The sequence below is a fragment of the Salvelinus fontinalis genome, chromosome 3 (assembly GCF_029448725.1).
Source record: "Salvelinus fontinalis isolate EN_2023a chromosome 3, ASM2944872v1, whole genome shotgun sequence".
NCBI lineage: Eukaryota > Metazoa > Chordata > Actinopteri > Salmoniformes > Salmonidae > Salvelinus > Salvelinus fontinalis.
Window position 1 is genome coordinate 77,444,743 of NC_074667.1, and position 19,693 is coordinate 77,464,435.

The 19,693-nt window shown below is 44.7% G+C and overlaps 1 protein-coding gene across 1 annotated transcript in view; it reads left to right on the top strand.

The window, feature by feature from the left end:
- The window catches only part of LOC129851594 (zinc finger E-box-binding homeobox 2-like), a 45,929-nt gene that overhangs the window by 24,305 nt on the left and 1,931 nt on the right, over positions 1–19,693 (top strand). The window contains exons 4-9 of the mRNA XM_055918204.1: positions 4,651–4,947; positions 15,381–15,614; positions 15,924–16,093; positions 17,986–18,088; positions 18,258–18,341; positions 18,465–19,630. Coding sequence (XP_055774179.1) covers positions 4,651–4,947; positions 15,381–15,614; positions 15,924–16,093; positions 17,986–18,088; positions 18,258–18,341; positions 18,465–19,630 — 2,054 coding nt within the window. The remainder of the gene's footprint in view (positions 1–4,650; positions 4,948–15,380; positions 15,615–15,923; positions 16,094–17,985; positions 18,089–18,257; positions 18,342–18,464; positions 19,631–19,693) is intronic.

Below are 19,693 nucleotides of genomic sequence, written 5' to 3' on the forward strand. Positions count from 1 at the left end.
TGACTCCAGAGTTTTTTATATGGCTCCAGAGTTTTTATATGACTGCAGTTTTTTATATGACTCCAGAGTTTTTATATGACTCCAGTTTTTTATATGGCTCCAGAGTTTTTATGACTCCAGAGTTTTTTATATGGCTCCAGAGTTTTTTATATGACTCCAGAGTTTTTATGACTCCAGAGTTTTTTATATGACTCCAGAGTTTTTATGACTCCAGTTTTTTATATATGGCTCCAGAGTTTTTATGACTCCAGAGTTTTTTATATGGCTCCAGAGTTTTTATGACTCCAGAGTTTTTTATATGGCTCCAGAGTTTTTTATATGACTCCATATAGTTTTTTATATGACTCCAGAGTTTTTTATATGACTCCAGAGTTTTTTATATGACTCCATATAGTTTTTTATATGGCTCCATATAGTTTTTTATATGACTCCAGAGTTTTTATGACTCCAGAGTTTTTTATATGGCTCCAGAGTTTTTTATATGACTCCATATAGTTTTTATATGGCTCCATATAGTTTTTTATATGACTCTAGAGTTTTTTTATGACTCCATATAGTTTTTATATGACTCCATATAGTTTTTATATGACTCCAGAGTTTTTTATATGACTCCATATAGTTTTTTATATGACTCCATATAGTTTTTATATGACTCCAGCGTTTTTTATATGACTCCATATAGTTTTTTATATGACTCCAGAGTTTTTATGACTCCAGAGTTTTTTATATGACTCCATATAGTTTTTTATATGACTCCATATAGTTTTTATATGACTCCAGAGTTTTTTATATGACTCCATATAGTTTTTATATGACTCCAGAGTTTTTTATATGGCTCCAGTTTGGCTTGTTAGCTCGTCTTTTATCTCCCTTCACTGAGATCAAGATTAAACTTCATTACATTACTTTTACAGGAGATGAAATTGAGATCAAATCTGTTTGTTGAAATGACGGGAGGGAGGGAGGTAGAGAGGGAGGGAGGGAGGTAGAGAGGAGGGAGGGAGGTAGAGGGAGAGAGGGAGGTAGAGAGGAGAGAGAGGGAGGGAGGTAGAGAGGGAGGGAGGGAGGTAGAGAGGGAGGGAGGTAGAGAGGGAGGGAGGGAGGTAGAGAGGGAGGGAGGTAGAGAGAGAGAGAGAGAGGGAGGGGGTAGGTAGAGAGGGAGAGAGGTAGAGAGGGAGGGAGGGAGGTAGAGAGGGGGGAGGGAGGTAGAGAGGGAGGGAGGGAGGTAGAGCGGGAGGAAGGGAGGTAGAGAGAGAGAAAGGGAGGGAGGTAGGGAGAGAGGGAGGGAGGTAAGGAGGGAGGGAGGTAGAGAGGGAGGGAGGGAGGTAGGAAGGTAGGGAAGGAGGGAGGGAGGTAGAGAGGGAAGGAGGGAGGGAGGTAGAGAGGGTGTGAGGGACAACTATATGATCCATGTTACAGCAGGTTGTTGAGGTCAGATTGGTAGTGCCCATGGTGCTCTGGTAGGGCCCGTGGTGCTCTGGCAGGGCCCATGGTGCTCTGGTAGGGCCCATGGGGCTCTAGCAGGGCCCGTGAAATTCTGGGAGGGCCCGTGGTATTCTGGCAAGGCCCGTGGTGCTCTGGTAGGGCCCGTGGTGCTCTGGCAGGGCCCGTGGTGCTCTGGCAGGGCCCGTGGTGCTCTGATAAACAGTAGTGCACTATATGGGAAATAGAGTGCCGTATGAGACTCTGTCATACAGTCAGCCCCAAACCAAGCAGAGAGAGAGCCATGGTCTGGTCCGCATTACCTCACAAATTGGATCTAATTTTCTCTCCCATGACAGTGAGTGACAGTGCGCCGCATGTGCAGTACCCGGCCCAGGGATGGCTTTCATTATCTGAAAACTTGATTTATTTATTTGAATAGCGAGTGCATTCTTCAGACTCTTTTGTATTGAGTCAGAACATATAAATCCAAGAGGTTGAACAGTGCAGGGGGTTGAGGAGGAGAGGAGAGGAGAGGAGAGGAGAGGAGAGGAGAGAGGAGAGGAGAGAGGAGAGAGGAGAGGGGAGAGGGGAGAGGAGAGGAGAGGAGAGGAGAGGAGAGGAGAGGAGAGGAGAGGAGAGGAGAGGAGAGAAGAGAAGAGAAGAGAAGAGAAGAGAAGAGAAGAGAAGAGAAGAAGATGAGAGGAGAGAAGGAGAGGAGAAAATGAGAGGACAGGAGAGGAGATGAGAAGACAGGAGAGGAGATGAGAAGACAGGAGAGGGGAGAAGAGGATGAGAGGAGACAAGGAGAGGAGGAGAGAAGGAGAGGAGACAAGGAGAGGAGGAGAGAAGGAGAGGAGAGAAGGAGAGTAGAGAAGGAGAGGAGAGGAGAGGAGAGGAGAGGAGAGGAGAGGAGAGGAGAGGAGAGTAGAGGAGAGGAGAGGAGACAAGGAGAGGAGACAAGGAGAGGAGACAAGGAGAGGAGAGAAGGAGAGGAGGAGAGAAGGAGAGGAGAGAAGGAGAGGAGATGAGAGCCATTTTGCATGTAACGTAGGATGGGATGCCTGAGTCATATTGTAACGCTCTTTATGACGCTCTCGGTGCTGCATCACTGTTAAGGCTGATCAGTCAGCCCTCAGGGGACTGTTTTGATGACTGTCTTACAACAAGAACACCCACCGTATTAAAATATCCCTGTTGTATCCGTCGTACCATGACAGTAATGACATTAGCTTCAGTGAGAGATGCTTATCATCTCTGCCAGGCATCACCTCATCTAGGCTCTTCAAAGTCTTTATAGAACACAGCAGAGATGAAACGTCCCTCTGTGTTCCTTCCATCCGGTAATAAGACAGTGAAGAGTAGAGAGTTTATGACTAGTGAAGTTAGCGGGGGGGGGGGGGGGGTGGGGGGCATTGTGGACAGTGAAGAGTAGAGAGTTTATGACTAGTGAAGTTAGCGGGGGGGGGGGGGGGGGGGGGGGGGGGGGGCATTGTGGACAGTGCAGGTCAGCTGGAACATGCATACGGTGAGAGAAACAGAGGAGAACAGATGTGATGAATATTACAATGCATCATTAGTGGGCTACGCCCTCCGAGCCCACTGGCCCACCTCTCCACAACAGTCAGAGCATCACAGTCAGAACGGTAAAGGTCACACCTCCGTTTCGTCACCTCAGCTATCCTGTATATGCAGTCAGTGAGAATGATGCAAGTGTGCCGGGCCATAAAGATGACACTTTTCTAAATGGCAGTCAGTGGTGCTCCCCAAACATGAACTCATCTGCTCACTCGCTTTGTGAACACAATCACGTAAGACAAAAAAACCCCCGAGGGGACCCTTTCAATTTGATTTTGCTTTTCAAGTCATACTTAGATATTTAAATAGTGAAATAGCACAGAAGAAAAAATAAAATCCAGTCATAACGATAGATTTTAAAGAGTTAAACATACCAGTAAACGACTTTGTTATCAACATCCGCTAGCAATGGAGTCATAGATAAGATTGAACTAATTCACAAGTAACCGTTTCATTTGTTGTTAGGTAACGTCACGCATATGAATTGAATACACGGAGACATTCCCGAAACATTTACTAAATAACTAAACCATATCTCATTCAGTCTGTACACAGACTTGTACTCCACAAAACCCTGGCATTGTATACGGCATCAACTTTTTGGTGTTTATATTGACAGTGTATTTATTTGTTAGTGTTTGGCTTCATTTGATGTTTCATGAATAGTGTTATTACAAAAGAAAGTCAAGAAGACAGAATACTATATCAGGTTAAGATATTACTGTGCCAATGCTGCAAATATCTGTTGGGAAAGTACTGTCAAAGCCACACACAGCAGAACGCCATCAAGGTTAATGGTTCTATGTAATAATGTATATTGTATAAACCCCATCAAGGTTCATGGTTCTATGTAATAATGTATTTTGTATAAACCCCATCAAGGTTAATGGTTCTATGTAATAATGTATAAACCCCATCAAGGTTCATGGTTCTATGTAATAATGTATATTGTAAACCCCATCAAGGTTAATGGTTCTATGCAGTGATAAACACATCAAATAGAATGTGTGGTTCTATGTGGTAATGATTAGATAATTAGCCATTCAGAGCGAGACGCGAGGGTGGCACCAGAGGATCTTGAGAAATACATCTAAAATCCTAAATTGTTGTCTATGTGATGGTAAAAAGTGGCTTTTACAGTCCCTCGCAGATTTGTGATTTGTGCGTGTGCGTGCATGTGTTTGTGATCATCATTTATTGTCTATGTGATGGAAAAATGTTTGCTTTTTACAGTCCCTCGCAGATTTGAGTGGCGCTGGATAAAATACCAGTCTCACAGTTTGATGTTGGACTCTGCCGTTTTATACACTCTCCAGCTATACATTCTCTGGCAATTTTGAATTTGTTAAATGTTCTTCCACTGTGTCAGATATGTAAAAACCACACAAATGATGTAACATACTGTCAGAAATAAGAGGGGTCTATGAACCGTGTGAAAGTCTCTCTCGCCTTTTCACTCTCTCTCCCTTCCTCTCTCTCTCTCCCACCCCCTCTTGTGCGCTCTCTCTCCCTTTCTCTCTCTCTCTTTCCCTTCCTCTCTCTCTCTTTCTTTCTCTTTCTCTTTCTTTCTCTCTCCCTTCCTCTCTCTCACTCTCTTTCTTTCTTTCTCTCTCTCGGTTCCTATCGCTCTCTCTTGCTCTCTCTCCACAGCGGACATCGAATGGGTCAGTTCTCTGGGCTCGGAGGGGGAGGATGGTGATGAGGTGGGTCTGTGGAGCCCGGAACCCCAGGACTATCAGGGCAGCCTGGACAAGACCAGTCTGACCCCCAGCGAGGGTGAGGGAGACGGGGAAGGGACTGAGCCAGGAGGTACCCCCAGCCCCAGGGGCCAGTCAACCCGGCCCCAAAGCCCCATCCCGAGGGAGGGCCACTGGGCAGAGGGGGAAGAGGAGGTACCTGAGAGTGGGATAACTATGGACAGGAAGCAGGAATCTCTCATGACCTACAGTAAGTGTATCGCCATAGAGGCCTAGTTCCCACCCAGGTTGTACAACTAGGCCCGTAAACATTACTCACTGTGTATTTATTCCTGGTGTTAGGAATAAATACATTGTTTTACATTTTTCTACTATTTATCTATTTTATCTCTCTGAATTGTTGGGAAGTAAGCATTTCACTGTTAGTTTGCAAACCTGTTCTTTACCAAGCATGTGACAAATAAAATGTGATTTAATTTGATAATCTTAAAGAGTCTCAAGTGTAGGATTTTTTTTTAAAAACATTCATCATAAATAATCTTACATGGACACGAGTGACCTGATCCTGGATCAGCACTCCACTGAGACGCTGTTAGACGTCGACAAACATCCGTATCACAGTCTTATGAAACCCTTTTTCAAACCAGCCTGTGGGCTTTTTCATCTTCATTGTCATCTTTGAAAATGTATGTAAGATGCAACATGACAGAAGAGTCATTCCACCACAATGTCACAATATTTCCATGTAACACCGAGGTGGACGTTACGATACTGAAATCAGTACCTTTCTTTTTTAGCTCAGAGACACACGCGCGCCCACAGGAACACACACACACAACGCTTTATTTAGAGCTGGAATCAAAGAAAATTACTCTTTGCTTGCCTAACAATCACTTTGGATTGTCTCTCTCTCTCTCTCTCTCTCTCTCTCTCTCTCTCTCTCTCTCTCTCTCTCTCTCTCTCTCTCTCTCTCTCTCTCTCTCTCTCTCTCTCTCTCTCTCTCTCTCTCTCTCTCTCTCTCTCTCTCCTCTCTCTCTCTCTCTCTCTCTCTCTCTCTCTCTCTCTCTCTCTCTCTCTCTCTCTCTCTCTCTCTCTCTCTCTCTCTCTCTCTCTCATTTGCTTTATTGGCATGATGTGACAATATACTCTACTTGACGTAACATTTACAATATTAACATCATTAAAATAGTAATAATCAATATTGTCAATGGGACAATCAGTAAGAACAATAACCAAGGGTCAAAATACCCATACAAAGGACAATAACAATGGCATAGACAACATGCAGGTTGGTTAGTCTGTCAGACACTGTCCCTCATCTTATGGCAGGCAGCAATGTAGGGGCTCCCGAGTGGTGCAGCGGTCTAAGGCACTGCATCTCAGTGCTAGAGGCGTCACTACAGACCCTGGTTCGATTCCAGGCTGTATCACAACTGGCCGTGATTGGGAGTCCCATAGGGCGGCACACAATTGGCCAAGCATCATCCTGGTTAGGGTTTGGCCAGAGTAGGTTGTCATTGTAAATAAGAATGTGTTCTTAACTGACTTGCTTATTTAAATAAAGGTGAGATAGTAAATCCATGTAAATGTAGTGCCAACCCACAGCTTTCTGCGTCCTCCCCCAACAGGATGGCTAGTCTAATCAAATCAAGATAAAAGGTTTCAAATTTTGGGGAAATGACACTCTCTTATTTTGTTTCAATGTTTGACATTTTGTCAGGAAATGCAGCTCTCTCTCAGGTTCTGCTGTGGTGCAGTGGTTGCACAGCCTTTCCTCTACAGGGAGCCAGGTTTTCCTGTGTCTACCCTTCTCAATGGCAAGGCTGTGCTCACTGAGCCTGTACTTTGCCATGGTGTACTGTCGATTTAGGGCCAGATAGCACTGCATGTTGCTTTGTGTTTGTGCTTGTGTTTCCCAATAATCAATGTAGTTTTGTTTTGACTGTGTTATAATTTGGTTTATTCTGATTGATTGGATGTTCTGGTCCTGAGGCTTCAGTGTGTTAGTAGAACAGGTTTGTGAACTCAGCCCCAGGACCAGCTGGATGAGGGGACTCTTTTCTTTGTTCAGCTCTTGGCATTGCAGGGCTTGGTAATGATATGAGAGGGGGTCACTGTATTTTAGATGTTTCCAAAACTAAATTGCTCTTTTTAAAGTTTTTATTATCAATGGATATATGCCTAATTCTGCCCTGCATGCATTGTTTGTAGTTTTCCCCTGGACATGTAGGAGAACTCTGCGTGGAGGGCTTCAATGGGGTGTTTATCCCATTGGGTGAAACCCAATTTTAATAGGTATATCAATTAGAAATAGCTTTTTTAATGGTCGTAGAATGCCCTGCATGCTTTCTTTCGAGCTTTCTCTCCCAGTTCATTCACTGCCTCATTTAGGTGTCCATTTGAGCTTATTTTTAAACCTAAGTAATTGTAGTGTGTGCAGTACTCTATATATTTTGTACCAATTGAGACATCTTGTCTAATTTCCTGAGATCTGGATCTTCTCTGGAAAATAATTATTATTATATATATATATTTGGTATCTCTCTCTCTCTCTCTCTCTCTCTCTCTCTCTCTCTCTCTCTCTCTCTCTCTCTCTCTCTCTCTCTCTCTCTCTCTCTCTGTCTCTCTCTCTCTCTCTGTCTCTCTCTCTGTCTCTCTCTCTCTGTCTCTCTCTCAGTCTCTCTCTCTGTCTCTCTCTATCTCCCTCACATGCTCTCACTCTCTCCCTCTCTCTCACACACACACACACTCTCTCTCTCACACACACACACACACACACACACACACACACACGCACGCACGCACGCACGCACGCAAGCACGCATTCACACACACACACACACTCACTCACTCACTCACTCACTCACTCACTCACTCTCTCCCTCCTTCTCTCACTCCTCTCTCACCTCATGTGATTTGGCAAAGCATAATGAAGTCAAAGCCCAGTTTTAACAGCATTCAACCACAGAGGCTCTTCCTTGCCACATAAACAACAGATCAAAAAAATACCAACATCTGCAAAGATTTGAAAAATATTCCTCCAAGTCTGTGACGGGCGTGAAGCTCAACACGGAGCAGAGCACTCTGACTGTCCTGTCTCGTCCTCTCTTTACTTTAAATCACTCTGACTGTCCTGTCTCGTCTTCTCTTTACTTTACATTACATCGCTCTGACTGTCCTGTCTCGTCCTCTCTTTACTTTACATCACTCTGACTGGCCTGTCTCGTCTTCTCTTTACTTTACATCCCTCTGACTGTCCTGTCTCGTCTTCTCTTTACTTTACATTACATCGCTCTGACTGTCCTGTCTCGTCCTCTCTTTACTTTACATCACTCTGACTGGCCTGTCTCATCTTCTCTTTACTTTACATCACTCTGACTGTCCTGTCTCGTCTTCTCTTTACTTTACATCACTCTGACTGTCCTGTCTCGTCTTCTCTTTACTTTACATCACTCTGACTGTCCTGTCTCGTCTTCTCTTTACTTTACATCACTCTGACTGTCCTGTCTCGTCTTCTCCTTACTTTACATCACTCTGACTGTCCTGTCTCGTCTTCTCTTTACTTTACATCACTCTGACTGTCCTGTCTCGTCCTCTCTTTACTGTACATCACTCTGACTGGCCTGTCTCATCTTCTCTTTACTTTACATCACTCTGACTGTCCTGTCTCGTCTTCTCCTTACTTTACATCACTCTGACTGTCCTGTCTCGTCCTCTCTTTACTTTACATCACTCTGACTGTCCTGTCTCGTCTTCTCTTTACTTTACATCCCTCTGACTGTCCTGTCTCGTCTTCTCTTTACTTTACATCACTCTGACTGTCCTGTCTCGTCTTCTCTTTATTTTACATTACATCGCTCTGACTGTCCTGTCTCGTCCTCTCTTTACTTTACATCACTCTGACTGGCCTATCTCGTCTTCTCTTTACTTTACATCACTCTGACTGTCCTGTCTCGTCCTCTCTTTACTTTACATCACTCTGACTGGCCTATCTCGTCTTCTCTTTACTTTACATCACTCTGACTGTCCTGTCTCGTCTTCTCTTTACTTTACATTACATCGCTCTGACTGTCCTGTCTCGTCCTCTCTTTACTTTACATCACTCTGACTGGCCTGTCTCATCTTCTCTTTACTTTACATCACTCTGAATGTCCTGTCTCGTCCTCTCTTTACTTTACATCACTCTGACTGGCCTGTCTCATCTTCTCTTTACTTTACATCACTCTGACTGTCCTGTCTCGTCTTCTCCTTACTTTACATCCCTCTGACTGGCCTGTCTCGTCTTCTCTTTACTTTAAATCCCTCCGACTGTCCTGTCTCGTCTTCTCTTTACTTTACATCCCTCTGACTGTCCTGTCTCGTCTTCTCTTTACTTTACATTACATCACTCTGACTGTCCTGTCTTGTCTTCTCTTTACTTTACATCACTCTGACTGTCCTGTCTCGTCTTCTCTTTACTTTACATCACTCTGACTGTCCTGTCTCGTCTTCTCTTTACTTTACATTACATCCCTCTGACTATCCTGTCTCGTCTTCTCTTTACTTTACATCCCTCTGACTGTCCTGTCTCGTCTTCTCTTTACTTTACATCCCTCTGACTGTCCTGTCTCGTCTTCTCTTTACTTTACATTACATCCCTCCGACTGTCCTGTCTCGTCTTCTCTTTACTTTACATTACATCACTCTGACTGTCCTGTCTCGTCTTCTCTTTACTTTACATTACATCACTCTGACTGTCCTGTCTCGTCTTCTCTTTACTTTACATTACATCCCTCTGACTGTCCTGTCTCGTCTTCTCTTTACTTTACATCCCTCTGACTGTCCTGTCTCGTCTTCTCTTTACTTTACATTACATCACTCTGACTGTCCTGTCTCGTCTTCTCTTTACTTTACATTACATCACTCTGACTGTCATGTCTCGTCTTCTCTTTACTTTACTTTACATCACTCTGACTGTCCTGTCTCATCTTCTCTTTACTTTACATCACTCTGACTGTCCTGTCTCGTCTTCTCTTTACACTACATTACATCCCTCTGACTGTCCTGTCTCATCTTCTCTTTACTTTACTTTACATCCCTCTGACTGTCCTGTCTCGTCCTCTCTTTACTTTACATCACTCTGACTGTCCTGTCTCGTCTTCTCTTTACTTTACATCACTCTGACTGTCCTGTCTCGTCTTCTCTTTACTTTACATCACATCCCTCTGACTGTCCTGTCTCGTCTTCTCTTTACTTTACTTTACATCCCTCTGACTGTCCTGTCTCGTCTTCTCTTTACTTTACTTTACATCACTCTGACTGTCCTGTCTCGTCCTCTCTTTACTTTACATCACTCTGACTGGCCTATCTCGTCTTCTCTTTACTTTACATCACTCTGACTGTCCTGTCTCGTCTTCTCTTTACTTTACATTACATCGCTCTGACTGTCCTGTCTCGTCCTCTCTTTACTTTACATCACTCTGACTGGCCTATCTCGTCTTCTCTTTACTTTACATCACTCTGACTGTCCTGTCTCGTCCTCTCTTTACTTTACATCACTCTGACTGGCCTATCTCGTCTTCTCTTTACTTTACATCACTCTGACTGTCCTGTCTCGTCTCCTCTTTACTTTACATTACATCGCTCTGACTGTCCTGTCTTGTCCTCTCTTTACTTTACATCACTCTGACTGGCCTGTCTCATCTTCTCTTTACTTTACATCACTCTGACTGTCCTGTCTCGTCTTCTCTTTACTTTACATCCCTCTGACTGGCCTGTCTCGTCTTCTCTTTACTTTACATCCCTCTGACTGGCCTGTCTCGTCTTCTCTTTACTTTACATCCCTCTGACTGGCCTGTCTCGTCTTCTCTTTACTTTACATCCCTCTGACTGTCCTGTCTCGTCTTCTCTTTACTTTACATTACGTTGCTCTGACTGTCCTGTCTCGTCCTCTCTTTACTTTACATCACTCTGACTGGCCTGTCTCATCTTCTCTTTACTTTACATCCCTCTGACTGTCCTGTCTCGTCCTCTCTTTACTTTACATCACTCTGACTGGCCTGTCTCATCTTCTCTTTACTTTACATCACTCTGACTGTCCTGTCTCGTCTTCTCCTTACTTTACATCCCTCTGACTGGCCTGTCTCGTCTTCTCTTTACTTTACATCCCTCTGACTGTCCTGTCTCGTCTTCTCTTTACTTTACATCCCTCTGACTGTCCTGTCTCGTCTTCTCTTTACTTTACATCACTCTGACTGTCCTGTCTCGTCTTCTCTTTACTTTACATTACATCACTCTGACTGTCCTGTCTTGTCTTCTCTTTATTTTACATCACTCTGACTGTCCTGTCTCGTCTTCTCTTTACTTTACATTACATCACTCTGACTATCCTGTCTCGTCTTCTCTTTACTTTACATCCCTCTGACTGTCCTGTCTCGTTTTCTCTTTACTTTACATTACATCCCTCCGACTGTCCTGTCTCGTCTTCTCTTTACTTTACATCACTCTGACTGTCCTGTCTCGTCTTCTCTTTACTTTACATTACATCCCTCTGACTGTCCTGTCTCGTCTTCTCTTTACTTTACTTTACATCCCTCTGACTGTCCTGTCTCGTCTTCTCTTTACTTTACATTACATCACTCTGACTGTCCTGTCTCGTCTTCTTTTTACTTTACATTACATCACTCTGACTGTCCTGTCTCGTCTTCTCTTTACTTTACTTTACATCACTCTGACTGTCCTGTCTCGTCTTCTCTTTACTTTACATCACTCTGACTGTCCTGTCTCGTCTTCTCTTTACTTTACATTACATCCCTCTGACTGTCCTGTCTCGTCTTCTCTTTACTTTAATTTACATCCCTCTGACTGTCCTGTCTCGTCTTCTCTTTACTTTACATCACATCACTCTGACTGTCCTGTCTCGTCTTCTCTTTACTTTACATCACTCTGACTGTCCTGTCTCGTCTTCTCTTTACTTTACATCCCTCTGACTGCCCTGTCTCGTCTTCTCTTTACTTTACATCACTCTGACTGTCCTGTCTCGTCTTCTCTTTACTTTACATCCCTCTGACTGTCCTGTCTCGTCTTCTCTTTACTTTACATCCCTCTGACTGGCCTGTCTCGTCTTCTCTTTACTTTACATCCCTCTGACTGGCCTGTCTCGTCTTCTCTTTACTTTACATCCCTCTGACTGTCCTGTCTCGTCTTCTCTTTACTTTACATTACATCGCTCTGACTGTCCTGTCTCGTCCTCTCTTTACTTTACATCACTCTGACTGGCCTGTCTCATCTTCTCTTTACTTTACATCACTCTGACTGTCCTGTCTCGTCTTCTCCTTACTTTACATCCCTCTGACTGGCCTGTCTCGTCTTCTCTTTACTTTACATCACTCTGACTGTCCTGTCTCGTCTTCTCTTTACTTTACATCCCTCTGACTGTCCTGTCTCGTCTTCTCTTTACTTTACATCGCTCTGACTGTCCTGTCTTGTCCTCTCTTTACTTTACATCACTCTGACTGGCCTGTCTCATCTTCTCTTTACTTTACATCACTCTGACTGTCCTGTCTCGTCCTCTCTTTACTTTACATCACTCTGACTGGCCTGTCTCATCTTCTCTTTACTTTACATCACTCTGACTGTCCTGTCTCGTCTTCTCCTTACTTTACATCCCTCTGACTGGCCTGTCTCGTCTTCTCTTTACTTTACATCCCTCTGACTGTCCTGTCTCGTCTTCTCTTTACTTTAGATCCCTCTGACTGTCCTGTCTCGTCTTCTCTTTACATCACTCTGACTGTCCTGTCTCGTCTTCTCTTTACTTTACATTACATCACTCTGACTGTCCTGTCTTGTCTTCTCTTTACTTTACATCACTCTGACTGTCCTGTCTCGTCTTCTCTTTACTTTACATCACTCTGACTGTCCTGTCTTGTCTTCTCTTTACTTTACATTACATCACTCTGACTGTCCTGTCTCGTCCTCTCTTTAATTTACATCACTCTGACTGGCCTGTCTCATCTTCTCTTTACTTTACATCACTCTGACTGTCCTGTCTCGTCTTCTCCTTACTTTACATCCCTCTGACTGGCCTGTCTCGTCTTCTCTTTACTTTACATCCCTCTGACTGTCCTGTCTCGTCTTCTCTTTACTTTAGATCCCTCTGACTGCCCTGTCTCGTCTTCTCTTTACATCACTCTGACTGTCCTGTCTCGTCTTCTCTTTACTTTACATTACATCACTCTGACTGTCCTGTCTTGTCTTCTCTTTACTTTACATCACTCTGACTGTCCTGTCTCGTCTTCTCTTTACTTTACATCACTCTGACTGTCCTGTCTTGTCTTCTCTTTACTTTACATTACATCACTCTGACTATCCTGTCTCGTCTTCTCTTTACTTTACATCCCTCTGACTGTCCTGTCTCGTCTTCTCTTTACTTTACATCCCTCTGACTGTCCTGTCTCTTCTTCTCTTTACTTTACATTACATACCTCCGACTGTCCTGTCTCGTCTTCTCTTTACTTTACATCACTCTGACTGTCCTGTCTCGTCTTCTCTTTACTTTACATTACATCCCTCTGACTGTCCTGTCTCGTCTTCTCTTTACTTTACTTTACATCCCTCTGACTGTCCTGTCTCGTCTTCTCTTTATTTTACATTACATCACTCTGACTGTCCTGTCTCGTCTTCTCTTTACTTTACATTACATCACTCTGACTGTCCTGTCTCGTCTTCTCTTTACTTTACTTTACATCACTCTGACTGTCCTGTCTCGTCTTCTCTTTACTTTACATCACTCTGACTGTCCTGTCTCGTCTTCTCTTTACTTTACATTACATCCCTCTGACTGTCCTGTCTCGTCTTCTCTTTACTTTAATTTCATCCCTCTGACTGTCCTGTCTCGTCTTCTCTTTACTTTACATTACATCGCTCTGACTGTCCTGTCTCGTCCTCTCTTTACTTTACATCACTCTGACTGGCCTGTCTCATCTTCTCTTTACTTTACATCACTCTGACTGTCCTGTCTCGTCCTCTCTTTACTTTACATCACTCTGACTGGCCTGTCTCATCTTCTCTTTACTTTACATCACTCTGACTGTCCTGTCTCGTCTTCTCTTTACTTTACATCCCTCTGACTGTCCTGTCTCGTCTTCTCTTTACTTTACATCGCTCTGACTGTCCTGTCTTGTCCTCTCTTTACTTTACATCACTTTGACTGGCCTGTCTCATCTTCTCTTTACTTTACATCACTCTGACTGTCCTGTCTCGTCCTCTCTTTACTTTACATCACTCTGACTGGCCTGTCTCATCTTCTCTTTACTTTACATCACTCTGACTGTCCTGTCTCGTCTTCTCCTTACTTTACATCCCTCTGACTGGCCTGTCTCGTCTTCTCTTTACTTTACATCCCTCTGACTGTCCTGTCTCGTCTTCTCTTTACTTTACATCCCTCTGACTGTCCTGTCTCGTCTTCTCTTTACTTTACATCACTCTGACTGTCCTGTCTCGTCTTCTCTTTACTTTACATTACATCACTCTGACTGTCCTGTCTCGTCTTCTCTTTACTTTACTTTACATCCCTCTGACTGTCCTGTCTCGTCTTCTCTTTACTTTACATTACATCACTCTGACTGTCCTGTCTCGTCTTCTCTTTACTTTACATTACATCACTCTGACTGTCCTGTCTCGTCTTCTCTTTACTTTACTTTGCATCACTCTGACTGTCCTGTCTCGTCTTCTCTTTATTTTACATCACTCTGACTGTCCTATCTCGTCTTCTCTTTACTTTACATTACATTCCTCTGACTGGCCTGTCTCGTCTTCTCTTTACTTTACTTTACATCCCTCTGACTGTCCTGTCTCGTCTTCTCTTTACTTTACTTCACATCACTCTGACTGTCCTGTCTCGTCTTCTCTTTACTTACATCACTCTGACTGTCCTGTATCGTCTTCTCTTTACTTTACATCCCTCTGACTGTCCTGTCTCGTCTTCCCTTTACTTTACATCACTCTGACTGTCCTGTCTCGTCTTCTCTTTACTTTACTTTACATCACTCTGACTGTCCTGTCTCGTCTTCTCTTTAACTTTACATCACTCTGACTGTCCTGTCTTTACTTTACATCACTCTGACTGTCCTGTCTTGTCTTCTCTTTACTTTACATCACTCTGACTGTCCTGTCTCGTCTTCTCTTTACTTTACATTACATCACTCTGACTGTCCTGTCTCGTCTTCTCTTTACTTTACATCCCTCTGACTGTCCTGTCTCGTCTTCTCTTTACTTTACATTACATCCCTCTGACTGTCCTGTCTCGTCTTCTCTTTACTTTACATTACATCTGCCTGTGATTGAACTCAACGGGGAAAATCTTCTAGGCTATTCCTGCTGATGTCCAGAGCAGACGTCAAGTTCTCTCTTTCACAGTTCTTCATATCATTTTTTAAACACAGTTTAACTCTGTATTTTAAAGTGTTAAACAATGACTATAACAGTATGACAGGATCATTGAAAATAGACACGTCATGTCCCCAGGTCAGACATCAGACAGCCTATTCTCTAGACAATGTATAATTATATATACGGAATTAGGAACTATTAATGAAGTACACTACATAGAAAATAAAATGTAATTTTGTCTCTCTGTCTCTGTTCATAACATATCATCACCGTCACACTTCTTTACGCTCTCACTCTGTCTCTGTTCCCCAGCAGGTCAGAGGTCAGACAGCAGGGCCTTGGAGGACTTGGCCAACTATGACTTCCTGGTTCAGTTGAGAAAGGCATCCTCCCACCAACCTGCCTCACACCACTACCAGCACCACAACCACCTGCCCCCCAACGGCAGAAGCCCTGCCCCAGCCATGTATCACACTGGCAGCCTGCGCCTCCGTGATGACCTCCCTCCCGTCTGGTCTCTTGGGGCTCAGCGCTCACCTGAGAGACCAGGTAGGTTATGGATATGCATCCTTATAAACATACCTTGCATTTCCCCAAATCTCTGTTGATATTAGATTAGCCCACAAGGCTAATTTGAGTAGAACATTTTGTAGTTACATTTTTCAACATCCGTAGAGCTACTATCAGAATTGCAGGAAATACAGCCTTATGTTATTAACGGCCAGATACATGGATTCCTTGATGGCTGTTGACTACAGTTTGAATCCTTGACATTATGTTTTTTAAACTTTTTGTTTCTGAATGAATTTATTGTTAACAAACTTGAAGTTGTCTTCTATCTGGCTATGTGTGTCCTAGACGGTGACCCTTTAAGTCCAGATGCTCTCAGGAACCTACAGGCTTGTCCGTTCTGCCAGCATACCTTCCACCGCGGAGGGTCCCTACGCGAGCACATCAGGTTTTGCCACGAGCGGGACGGCGGGCACTATAGAGCTCAGATGGAACGACACATGGGACTGCACAGTCAGGTACAGGGCAAGGTGACACACTGGAAGAGATATACAATCCTTTGGAGTCCACCTACTACAAGGTGCTACTCTTTCTGAAGGTTCTTCAAGACGGATATGACCAGCAATCTAATGACTCCAAAAAAGTGTTATGTCAGTGTATTCGGAAAGTATTCAGACCCCTTTCCTTTTTCCACATTTTTTACATTATAGCCTTGTTCTAAAATTGATGAAATAATTTTCCCCCCTCATCAATCCACACACAATACCCCATAATGACATCACAATACCCCATAATGACATCACAATACCCCATAATGACATCACAATACCCCATAATGACATCACAATACCCCATAATGACAAAGCAAAAACATGTTTTAATAAATGTTCGAAAATGTATATTTAAAAAAATATGGAATTATTACATTTACATAAATATTCAGACCCTTTACTCAGTACTTTGTTGAAGTACCTTTGGCAGCGATTACAGCCTCGAGTCTTCTTGGGTATGAGGCTACAAGCTTGGCACACCTGTATTTGGGGAGTTTCTCCCATTCTTCTCTGCAGATCCTCTCAATCTCTGTCAGGTTGGATGAGGAGCGTCGCTGCACAGCTATTTTCAGGTCTCTACAGAGATGTTCGATCAGGTTCAAGTCCGGGCTCTGACTGGGCCACTCAAAGACATTCAGTCTGAGGTCCTTAACGCTCTGGAGCAGATTTTCATCAAGGATCTCTCTGTAATTTGCTCCGTTCATCTTTCCCTCAATCCTGACTAGTCTCCCAGTCCCTGCTGCTGAAAAACATCCCCACAACATGATGCTGTTACCACCATGCTTCACCGTAGGGATGGAGCCAGGTATCCTCCAGACGTGACGCTTGGCATTCAGGCCAAAGTGTTCAATCTTGGTTTCATCAGATCAGAGAATCTTGTTTCTCATGGTCCGAGTCTTTTAGGTGCCTTTTTGGCATACTCCAAGCGGGCTGTCATGTGCCTTTAACTGAAGAGCTGCTTCTGTCTGGCCACTCTACCATAAAGGCCTGATTGGTGGAGTGCTGCAGAGATGGTTGTCCTTCTCCCATCTCCGTAGAGGAACTCTAGAGTGACCATCAGGTTCTTGGTCAACTCCCTGACCAAGGCCCTTTTCCCCCGATTGCTCAGTTTGGCCGGGAGGCCAGGAGGCCTGCCTCCAGACTCTAGGAAGAGTCTTGGTGGTTCCAAACATTTAAGAATGATGGAGGCCACTATGTTCTTGGGGACCTTCAATACTGCAGAAATGCTTTGGTACCGTTCCCCATATCTGTGCCTCGACACAATCCTGTCTCGGAGCTCTACGGACAATTCCTTTGACCTCATGGCTTGGTTTTTGCTCCAACATGCACTGTCAATTCTGAGACATTATATAGACAGGTGTGTGCCTTTGTCCAATCAATTGAATTTACCACAGGTGGACTCCAATCAGTTGTAGAAACTACTCAAGGATGATCAATGGAAACAGGATGCACCTGAGCTCAACTTTGAGTCTCATAGCAAAGGGTCTGAATACTTATGTAAATAAGGTATTTCTGTATTGTTTTTTAAATAAATTTGCACACAAAAAAATTATCTGTTTTTGCTTTGTCATTATGGGGTATTGTGATGTCATTATGGGGTATTGTGATGTCACTATGGGGTATTGTGATGTCATTATGGGGTATTGTGTGTAGATTGATGAGGAACATGTTTTATTTAATCCATTTTAGAATAAGGCTGTAACGTAACAAAATGTGGAAAAAGTCAAGGGGTCTGAATACTTTCCAAACGCCCTGTAGTTTGACTGTAGAAAAGGCATGATATGCAATCTCAGAGTTGACTCTCAATCTCCTGGTGACCAGAACTGATTTGACTGAACGCGTGTTTGTGATTGGTGCAGCACATTGACCATGGTGCGGAGAGCAGGAAGTTCAAGTGTTTTCAGTGTGGGAAATCCTTCAAGTACAAACACCACCTCAAAGAGCACCTCCGCATCCACAGTGGTAATGCACGTTTTCTTACATGAAATATTCTAAATCAATCTGATTGATTTTATGTTAAAGCAATAAGACATGAGAACCCATGGATTTTGGTAAATAATACATGACTAAGGATTGTTCTTAGGCACGAGGCGAAGCATCTTCAACTGATGTTCTGTGCTTCCCTCTTTAGGTGAGAAACCGTATGAATGTTCCAACTGCAAGAAGCGCTTCTCTCACTCTGGCTCCTACAGCTCACACCTCAGCAGTAAGAAGTGCTTGACAGGGGGAGGAGGGGGAGGAGAAGGAGGAGGGGGAGGAGGAGGAGGAGGAGGAGGAGGAGGAGGAGGAGGAGGAGGAGGAGGACGTAGAGGTGGAGGGGAGACCTATAACAACAGACATAGCCAGGGGACCTACCAGTCCTCCCCTGCATCACCCTCAGCAGGAAGCGGTAGGAACAGCAGTGGAAAGGGCTCTCCCTACCTTCCTCACACCCAGAAGCGTCATTCACCAATGGGCTTAGAGAGGGAGCTGTACCCCCCTGGGGACCAGAGCAGGGGGATCCTCCAGGGCCGGGAGCTCGGCAGGCTGTGGGACCCCCCAGCGGAGTTCTCCCTCCGGGACAACGTGTTCAAGGGCACCAACCTGCTGCCGTACCTCCATGCCACCGCCGGGGGCAAGTTTGAGCAGATGCTGCAGGAGATGTTTGACAGGGAGGCGGGAGATGTAGGCTCACCCAGGGAGGAGGGGAGACTGGGGATTCACAACGGAGGACGAGACAGGAAGGCAGATGATCCAAAACCGCTGAAACGCAACCGAACCGGCTCGGGTGAGGGGTACAGGGGTGGGGTGACATGTCACTGGTGCTCCCAGCTCTTCCCCAGCCCTGCCGTGTTACTGCAGCATGAGCGCTACCTCTGTAAGATTAACCGGCAGGCCATGGAGGTGCCTGAAGGTCCTCGCAGCAAAGACCACCTCTCTCCCCTCTACTTCTCCTCCAGAACTCCTCTCCAGCCACCCCCACCAGACAACAACAATAAAACCCCAGCAATGGCTAACGGTTTCTCCAAAGACAAGTCTCCTCTCCAGAGACCCTGCTGGCACTCTGTCCCTCAGGAGCTGCTGGTCGCCATGCACTCCCCCCTACAGCCCCGCCCAGACTCACTATCCATGAGATCCTATTGGTCTAGCCAGGAGAGTGGCGGCAGCCCCGGCCAACCAGCTCCAACTAGCCCTGCTACAGACATGTCCTCACTGCTACCAATAGGACCATTCCCCTCTTCAGAGATCGACTCGCCCCTCTGCCTGGACCTATCCAACACCACTCTCACCCCCCCTTGGAGTCGAACCATCCCCCAAGGAAGGACCGCAGGGTCGGGTAGCTCCCAGAATGACCAACCCCTGGATCTCTCCCTACCCAAGCCCCAGGAGGGGAAAGCCCTGGAGGACAGCATGCCCAGTAATGGACACCCTCGTCCAGGAGAAAAGAGAGAGAAGACCTACAGAGAGCCAGCAGAGAACCAACAGCTCCACCGGAGGCTGAGTCTCAGTCCACCTTGGCAACAGGTGTGGAACAGGAGGGGTATTATATATGTCTGGCTGTGTGCTGTTTGTTTTCTACTGTGTTTC